This window comes from Syngnathoides biaculeatus, chromosome 1 (genome assembly GCF_019802595.1).
Source record: "Syngnathoides biaculeatus isolate LvHL_M chromosome 1, ASM1980259v1, whole genome shotgun sequence".
Taxonomy (NCBI): domain Eukaryota; kingdom Metazoa; phylum Chordata; class Actinopteri; order Syngnathiformes; family Syngnathidae; genus Syngnathoides; species Syngnathoides biaculeatus.
In genome coordinates, this window is record NC_084640.1 from 16,702,324 (window position 1) to 16,711,619 (window position 9,296).

Below are 9,296 nucleotides of genomic sequence, written 5' to 3' on the forward strand. Positions count from 1 at the left end.
AATATCGTATTGAGAAGAAATAAAAAGGACAAACGGGAGGAAAGAGTGCCAGAGGTCACGAGTCATGAGTCAAATTGAAAAAAAAAAAAACGCCGACGATCCTGCCACGCGTGCGAAAACAATCATCGGGTCGAAGGTCCGCCGACGTCACAGTAGGCGAGCTGTGACGTCAAGACGACTGAGACCGTCGAGGCCTCCGTTTTCACGGTGTTCCGGTTTCTGCATACGAAAGGCGGGATATCTTGAATGGAGACTTCAAATGAATTCTTCTTCTGATTTTTGTTTCAAGGACGGCTGCGAGATGTCTGTCTTTTATTGGGACGACCACAAAATGCGTCCTAAAATGAAGAAAAAGCAAAGTGCGGAGGGGGCGGGGCCTTCACCATGCAAATGAGCGTGACGTCGAGGTCACGTGACGCGTCGTGCCGTCCGCGCAAGTAGTTTTTTTCTTTTTTTTTTTTTTTTTTCTTCTTCTTCTTCTTCTGTGCGCTCGTGCTTGCGCGTTCGCGTGATTCAATCTCTGGCTGCGTCACGCGCGACACGCGCGACAGATCCACGGCGGCGGGTAAGACGCACTTTAGCGGCAACTTGTCGGCCGCCCGGGTCGCAGTCAGACTTGTTGTGTTGCCGCGCCGGTTTTTTCCTCTAGGGGGCAACTTCGGTCAACGCCGCCCCCCCCCCCCCAACCTCACCCCCACCTTTTGCCACCTCCGCTCCGCCGGTGACAGTTAGCCGAGGCTAACTTGTTTTGTTTAGCCGGAGCGGAACCGAACCCCCCGCTTGTTTTTCCCCCTCGAGTGCAGCTCGAGCGGTTCTCGTGCTGGACGCCGACGTGCGCCGAAGCTAAGCTAAGCTAACACACACACACACACACACACACACGCGCGCGCGGGGTCAGCCGAGGTAAAGTCGGACTGCGCGTGCGCTTTTCTACGCGCGTGTCTGGACGTTGGAAGTTTTGCTGATTTGTGTTTTTGTGCATCGTTTTCTAATACCTTTTACTTGCCGTTTGTCAACTGTGCACGTTTTTTTATTTGTAGGTGTGTGTGTGACCGCCACTACTTACTTTTTGTCCTGTGGGGACATCTCGAGCCCGGCAGGTTTGTGGCAAAGTTGCAATGGAACTTTTTTTTTTTTTCATTTTTAATTTTGAAAGATGACGCGCAGACGTCAGCACACGAGGCGAATGCGCCAAAGGCGCGGCTCTCCCGCCACGCCGCCGTCGCCCAAAATGACACGAGGACTTTGTTTTTTTTTTTTTTTGTTCCCCTCACAAGTGGAATGCTGTGGTTATTCCGGAATCTTGCGGTTATTCCGGAATCTTGCGGTTATTCCGGAATCTTGCGGTTATTCCGGAATGTTGCCATTTACTGTACCGGGTCGGCGTCTCAGTCCCGGACCCGTCGGCGACGGCTCCTTCGCTTTTGTCGCTGGCTTCTACGGGCGAACTCCTCCGATCTCCTTCGAGTTCGGTCCCGCTCGTCATGTTGACCTTTCACCCCGAGATGACGGACACACGGGTGACGGGTTCATTTTTTGTTTTTTTTTTTTCAATGAACTGACAACGACTCAAGTGTAAAACGAGTCCGGGTCCGCTTTGGTCACCGACGAACGATTTTGTGGTATTGTCGAAGTAAACGTCTCCGTTAAAGCCGCCGCCGCCGCTTTGACTTTGCTCGACAACGGGCGACGTTTTTGCCGACGGGACAATCGATCGATCGTCGGTTCACGTTTGACCCGACTGCAAAGAGCTCAAATGTGCAAGTGTACCGGACAAATATCGTTTGGCGTTTGGCCGAGCTTTTATTAACGTACGCTGGATGCTTGAAAGCGCACACGGGCAGTGCTGTGAAAGGGAGGTTGACACCCCCCCCCCTCCACCCCCCAATTCTGTCTTTGCTCGTTAGCACCCGATAATGTTTCCCATCATCAAACAAATTTCAGGATGACAACAAAATTATTAATTTCTTTTCATTGAATGTTCTTTGTGTTAAAAGAAAGTAACAAACTGCCAAATGATAATTGGAGAGACCCCCCCCCCCCGTTCATAGACAAAGGAATCTGAAACTCTTTTGGGAGGGGGCGCAGACTCATTGAGTGGGCCTCAGGGTGCATCTTGCGACTAAAGGGTTGCATGTTCGACTCCCTACTTGAAGGCGTGCTGTTGGTTGTTCCCAAACTGACGGCCATATCGATTTTGGGGGGGGGGGGGGGGGGGCGCCTTTTGCCTGAGAGCAAAGAAGCAGGATCGCGTTGAAAACAAACAAAATGTTTTTTTTTTTTTTTTTTATGGCACATGCAGAGATCGTTTATTGTGCAAGTCTTTCATTTTCACATGTTTTCTTGCTCCAAAATGTGAGATGTCATCTGGCAGATGTTGGGACGCTCATAACGCAAAACATTTCAAAACCAAACCAAAAGTTTCCTCTTAATTGTTTTTCTTCTTCTGAGCGAACGAGCGTCCGCGAGGGTTTTTCTGCCATCTGGCCTCCAAAAATCCGCTCCACAAGAGTAGAACTCGATTACGTGTCCGCATATCTTTTGCCGTTTTTTTTTTTTTTTTTTTTTTTTTTTTTTTTGCTGTGGTCACTTGACAATTTTGAGTTCACAACGCGCGCTCGTATGAAAGCGGATGCGTTAAAACGTGAAGCGGGCGTCGCTCGTCCCGGTGAAACAACGCAAACGGATGACCGTTGGCGGGCAGTCGGAACGGTCACCGGGGCGGCCTTGTCAAGTTCTCATTTCATCTTTTCCGTCCGAGTATTGAGTCCTGATACCAGGAGAACTTTTGAGACGTGACGAATGAGAATCGCACAAAGACGCAAAGCTCAGCGACGCTAACTCCGCAAAGACGCGGACGCGAAAGGAAGACGTCCCGTGACCGCGGCGCCCGGCGGGCTCCGTCGGCCACGCCCCTTTTGCCGAGCAAACATCACGTGTCGGCGAGCTGGCGCCGTTTCCGGATAAACCCGTTTCAGCAAAAACGCCCCAAGCCGACCGAGGCCCTAAAAATAATCAACAATGTGCCCACAGATGGCACAACAAGATGGCTGCCAGGGGGGTGGGGGTGGGGGTGGGGGTCTCCATTGCCGTTCGCGGCTGCGACCGCGTGACTGCGCCGAAAGTTCTCCACTCGTCACAGGACGTTTCTCCCTCAGAACCTTTCAGAATAAAAGTCTGGTTTGTCTTTTTTCAAGCAGAGCGCCAAGCAACCGTCACCCGCTGTCGACTTCACGCTTCAAAGGCAAAAATTTGGTCCCTCCCCCAAAACACAAACGTGACCGACGTTCAATACAGTCAAGGAGTGGTACCGGTACCACCCTTGTAAAAAAAAAAAAAATCCCTGAAATAATCAAGCGAAAGGTTCGACGTGAAATTCACAACTTTTGTCCCCTTTTCATCTTTTGATGTGAAAATGAAAGAATGATCCCGATACTCTTTGCGCTCGCTAAATATTTTTTGCTCCCTTTCACGGCTCGGCCCGTTGCCATGGAAACAACCCAAACGCCGCTGCTCGGGGAGTGCGCGCGCGCGTGTGTGTGTGTGTGTGTTTAATAAATGCGGTCAGCCTCTTTCCATCGAATCGATGATTCCCCCCCGGTTCTTGCCAACAACAGAATATTTTTGCCCGGTGCCGTCCAATCACTTTTGTGTGTCTTGACGAGGTCCAATCGCTGGCAGCAAGCCTCGGCGTCGGTTCGTGTTTAGCGACGCCACAAGGGCACTTTGTCTTCTCTGCTGGCTGTTGCCATGGTAGCGACGCCCCTCCCTCCCACGGTGCCGGCGAGCTTGTGAAGTCATGCAAATGAATCCTGATGAAGTTCATTAAGATCACAACTCAAAGTGATCAAAGTTGCTTTGAGGAGGAGGCGCAGCAGCTCGGTCTTCAGCTTTCTCCCCCTTCAAAGCGTCCTCGACACGCCTGACGGGCCGCCGCCCGCGCCGTCAATCACGGCGTCTCGGCGATCGGCCCGCTCGACTTCGGGCCGTCCCCGGAGGTCGGAGACCACGTCGACGACGCAGTCGGCGGCGTCGCTTTTCGTCAAAATTGCGGTGAGGTTAGGGAGTCGGGATGGTCTCGAGCATTCGAGAAAGGGGGGGGGGGGGGATCGCTTCCTGGCCGGCCGCCTATGGAGGCGGGGGCACACCCGGAACCGGTCGCAGACCAATCGCGGGCCGCCCAAGATCAATTGGAAGGAAATACTGAAAATGCGGGGGGCTTGCGGACCGTGAAGAATTACTGACTGTCAAAGTTGGAACGCTTTGAAACGGATAAACCCGGAAGTGGGCCCGGTTTCACGGGAAATCCGAAACGTGGTAAACGTTTTGAAAGTTCAGTTTCATCTGTAAAGCAAAGTCTCTCTTTCTTTTGGCCAGGTCTGGAATGAAGAGACAAAGTCCGGGTCGGCTGACGTCCGGCCGCGAATGCCGATGCCGAGCCGAGCCCGGGCCGGCACCCCGCCACGCTCTCCCTCCGTCTTGCGCCCGAGACCCTCCCCGGCCCAGAAGCGCTCGACGCTGACGCCCGACCGACGGGAGCCCCTCGTCGCCGTCGCCGTCATGCCCGGTCGCAGAAAGTCCTCCGTCCCCTTCGTGGTCCGAGTTGACCCGAAGGAGGAGCCGGACGTCGAAATTTTGGACGTGAAAATGTTGACGGAAAACAATCTGATGGACGAGTCCGAGCCTGTCGCGGAAAGTGACTCCCCTCGGAGTGCGGATGGGCCGGACCAGGAAAACCTCCATCCCGGGACAGGAGAAGAGCAGCAGCAGCAGTCGAGAGAGAAGGACGGAGCGTCCCGGTCCGACCACGAGGCGCAGAAGAAAGAGCCCAAAGGCTATGAGTGCAAATGTTGCCCGTTCTGGTGTCAGAACCTTAAAGACTTTAAAGACCACGTGGACTCCAGCCACCCTAACGTCATTCTCAATCCTTTGTACCACTGCGCCGTGTGTGACTTCAACACCCAAAAATTTGAGCTTCTCACAAAACACAACGAGAGCCTTCATCCCGACGAAAGCAACTTCAAGTTCAAGAGGATCAAGAAGGACAACCAGACCATCTTGGAGCAGACCATCCGAGTCCAGGGTCGTCCCCGTCCCGAAGAACATTGCGGAAGCGACGCCTGGTCGCCCGGCGCCGTCAAAGCGCCGGAATCCGTCGAGTCGCTCCGCGGGGGCAGCAGAGTCTCCGACCGGAAGGATCCGATCGCGGCGCTCAACATCAACGGCACCGTCATCATTCCGGAGCCGTCCATCCTCCAGAACCGGTCCCACGTCAGCCCGGTGCTCCAGCGCCCGCCCAACATCAGCTCCCAACCGAAAATAGCCGTTCCCCTGAACAGCACCAAATACAACCCGTCCCTGGACCACAACCTGACTCTGATCACCTCCTTTAACAAGTTCCCCTACCCAACCCACGCTGAGCTGTCCTGGCTAACGGCCGCTTCCAAGCACCCGGAGGACCAAATCAAAGTTTGGTTCACCACCCAGCGGCTCAAGCAGGGAATCACTTGGTCCCCGGAGGAGGTGGAGGAGGCCAGGAAGAAGATGTTCAACGGTTCCATCCCTGTGGCTCACCGCAAATTTGCGGCCCCGTCCACGCGTCTCTTCTTTCCCCAGTCTGCCTTCCGACAGCGTCATTTGCCAAAGGCCACCCCCAATTCCGTCGGCGTCCTCGTCGCTGAAAACATCGCCGTCGGTAAACGATCGCTGACGACTCACTGCGGTCCCGAGTCCAAGAGACCCGTCATGGCGGTCGCCCCCTGTCAAGAGGGCCCCAAAGACGAGGGCCTCGTGGCTCCTTCTCAAAAGGAGCGCCACCCGCTGGGCGCGCCGTTCCCGATGGGTGTGAACGCCGTTGTGCCTTTAATGCCAGGGAAGCTTCTCCCTTTGTCAGGAAATCCCAAAACCAAACCGGTGGTGTCGCTGCCGTCCATCGTCTTTCCGGAGTCCTTAACGAGGCCGACGATCGCGCCGCCGCCCATCTTTGCCCCGCCGTTTAAAAGCTCCTTACTTCTGCCTCGACTTTCCAAAGAGAGGCTCCCCAACGCTTTGCCGGCCGCAAAGGTGACCTTCCCGATTTCCCCTCGACTTGTCACTCCCCTCGCCAGGAGGCCCCCCGTCATCCGGTCCGCGCACAGTCCGGCCAAAGCTCCCGGCGGCGCACCGGGGCAAGAAGAGCAGAGCGCGGAGACGGCGACGCTCAATCCCGTCGCGGAGGCGGACGGGGCGACGCGGCCGCAGGGCGGCGAGCTTCCGCTCGGAGAGTGCCGCAACAAGTCCTCGGTGCTCACTCAGTTCCCGCTGCTTGAAAGAATGAAGGGCAAGACGGCAGAGCAGCTGAAGGTCCTGGAGGAGCATTTCCTGAGGAACAGCTTCATCTCCCGCAGCGACACGGACAATCTGGCGCTCGCCACCCGTTTGTCCCACCGGGAGATCGAGGGCTGGTTTGCCGAGCGTCGGGCGCTCCGGGATAACCTGGAACTCGCCCTCCTCAACTCGATGGGCACAAAGAGGACCGAGGCGGACCGGGACGCGACGCTGCCCCTCAATGGGATTCAAGAGCAAAGTTTCCGTCTGGAGGATCTTCCCAATTCCCGCCCGGCGGTGCTCCTCAAGGACCATTTTGCTGAAACCGGGGCGACGGCGACCCCTTCGGAGGTTTGGCCCGGACTGGCCCGGCTGGACCTGGCGCGCTGGTTTTGCGACACCCGCTCGACACTGCACGCGGAATTTTTCCACAGCGGCGGACTGAACGGAAGTCCGGCGCGCCAAGGAAAAATCGCTGTGTCCGGCTCCCGTGAGCGCTGCCAGGAGGGCGGCGCTAAGGTTCTGGAGGCCGAGCTGAGCCGGCTGATGGAACCGCACGCTAACTGTCTTAACGTTCTGCAGCACGGCGAGTTACAAGACAGCCTCTCTGCCAGGTACCGTACCCGAACCTCTTCTGCTCGCGTCCCTTTGTTAGCTGTATTGAAGTGAAGCACCGCCCGTTTTTCAGCTCGGTGTGGTGTCCCCCACCCACCCGACCCCGACCCTGACCCCAAACACAACCAATGAGCTTTTGTTGGAAAACTTCCCTTTTTTTTTTGCAGTAGGCTGTTTTTATTCCTTTCTGCTCCCTGTTGAACTCTTAAGAATGTCGGAATGGTTGCCCGCGTGCCCGCCCGCTCGTTCTCGATGAAACTTTGGTTGTCACGTTGCAATTCTTAAAAAAAAAAAAAAAACCAAACACGGTGACCAAAGAAAATGAGCCTTTCGGTGAGAATCGGTGAACTGTTGACATTCGGGGTCATCGTTGCAGACTAGGAGCAAAGTGCGCTACGAGTACCAATTGCGGTCCGCAAGTTGAGCTTTTGCCAAAGTCCGTTTCGATCGACTTTCCAGTTTCTCCGTTTGAACTCCATCATGTACTCCGGCTAACGAGAAGACGCTTTTTTTAAGAAAAACACAGAGGCCTACTATGCTACTGTATTTGAATGTTAGCCATTATGGTAGCGCCGCTTTTTTTTTGGGGGGGGGCAAAAATTGTTTGAAAAAATAAAAGTGAAAAGCAATCTGCAGAGGGCAACGTTTTTTTTCTGCCTGTGGGCCGTTTTGTGCGTGATTTGGCGCCACGTCGTGCGAGCGAGCGTTTGTGCCCAAAATAGCGGCGGCGCCCCCTGCGGTGCGAGAGCCATGAAAGTGTCCCTTTGACAAAAACCCGGCAAACAAGAAGTAGCTGTCAGCGCTCGTCAAGAATCAACGAGCCAATCGTGCCAAAGACAAAAAAAAAAAGGCAAAATCGAGGATGCGTATTTTGCGTAGCTGGATTTTAAAAAAAAAACAAACAAAAAAAAAAAACCCGCCAGCCTTTGACTCTGTTTTCCAGAATTGCCAGCAAAACCGGACGTCCGTTGGTGTTGCTACCGCAACTAGCGCTCGTCGGTCCCCTCGGTGACCAAATCCAGAAAATGGAAAACGATGGTCCCGTTCTTGGCCAATTTCTTTGGCAAACCCAATTCAAATCTTTTTGGTTTTTGACTTTTGTCCCTCTGGTCGTCCTTTCAGGTGCGAATAGCGAGAATCGGATCCCGCCGCCACGCTGCCGTCGCCTTGGTAACAAGAAGTCTCCGCCCCGCCCCGCCCCACCATTCCTCCGAAGAGCGATTGACAGGAGGTGTGTCGGAAAACAGGATCGGGACCGTTAGCTGGTGCGGCTAACGTGTTTAGTTCCACGTGCGTGGGGGGGGGGAGGGGGGCTGACAGCCATTTTGATTCTGATGCCAACTTTGGGACTTTTGGGAGGCCTGTTGCCAAGGAGACCGAACGACCACACACTCCTCCCTTCTCGCTGCAAGCTTAAGCCCCGCCTTCTCGCTCGGCAACGAACGCCCCGAGTGGGTTGTGCCGCTCCTCTGCTGAAAACGGGGGCGAGGCGCTCACTTTGGTCCCGCGTCGGACGGAACCCCTTTGCGGGGTTCAACTGTTTGCTTTGCTAACCCTTGCGAGCGGACTCGCGACCCAACTGGACCAAAAGGCACAAACGCGTACCGAGCGGCAAAATCTTTCGGTACTTCTTGTAAGAAACGGCAGGATCTCATTTCAAGCCAAGATTTTTATACTGACAACATTTGGACCCAAAAGAATGGAATTAGTAGAATTGCGTTTCTTAAAAAAAAAAAAAAAAAAAAAGTCTTTCTTGCCCAAAATTCGGACAAAAAAAACCTCTTCAAATATGTACAGTAAACGTATTCAGCAGAAAGAAGATAAATACACGCGGCAATATTTAGTTTTGCAGTGTTGGCCTGTGCTCGAGCGTGTACTTTGAACGTAGGGATGCGCCGATACTGCACGTACGTACGCACGCGCACTTGTAAAAATGCTCCCATACCCCGACGGCGCCGTACCCACCGGACTTGGAACTATTGTTGCGTGAGAAATCCAAAAGAGGTGCCGAACGGACGGCACGTGGAGCGGCATTTTCTTTTCTACAGGTCGGCGCTTCAAAATAGCCCAAAGTTAACAATTTGACGCCCGTGAACGCACGGCAACTTATTCACGCTTCGTCTGTCACGCAATCTCAGCCGCTGAAGTATGAATTTGCCGACGTCCGCCGTTGACGGATTCGGTCGGGGGGAAATTGCGGTCCCCACTTTTGACTTGACGAATGTCGAAGTGGGCTCGGTTCCGCCTCGCTCGGCTTGACGCGAGAATGTTGATGCCGAGCTAAGGCATACGCGCCGATTTGGAACACGTCCCGTCCTACGCGCACGCACGCACGCACACGATTTTTCTTTCAGGCGCCCCCCCCCCCCCCCCCC

General features: G+C 54.4%; 1 protein-coding gene across 3 annotated transcripts; it reads left to right on the forward strand.

Moving 5' to 3' along the window:
- The first annotated feature begins 421 nt into the window (after positions 1–421).
- On the forward strand, positions 422–9,293 carry LOC133503180 (zinc fingers and homeoboxes protein 2-like). 3 transcript variants are annotated; one of them, XM_061824483.1, is made up of 3 exons: positions 422–565; positions 4,378–6,920; positions 8,044–9,293. In XM_061824483.1, the coding sequence occupies exons 2-3, from the start codon at positions 4,426–4,428 to the stop codon at positions 8,051–8,053; spliced, it is 2,505 nt and encodes an 834-aa protein (XP_061680467.1). In that variant the 5' UTR covers positions 422–565; positions 4,378–4,425; the 3' UTR covers positions 8,054–9,293. The 3 variants fall into 3 exon arrangements, with proteins under 3 accessions (XP_061680467.1, XP_061680486.1, XP_061680476.1); XM_061824502.1 differs by lacking the exon at positions 422–565 and adding an exon at positions 725–1,100; XM_061824492.1 differs by lacking the exon at positions 422–565 and adding an exon at positions 2,308–4,058.
- The last annotated feature ends 3 nt before the right edge of the window (positions 9,294–9,296 follow it).

Excerpts from the sequence above, each read along its gene's own strand:
- LOC133503180 (XM_061824483.1), top strand. The coding sequence starts at position 4,426 with ATGCCGATGCCGAGCCGAGCCCGGGCCGGCACCCCGCCACGCTCTCCC.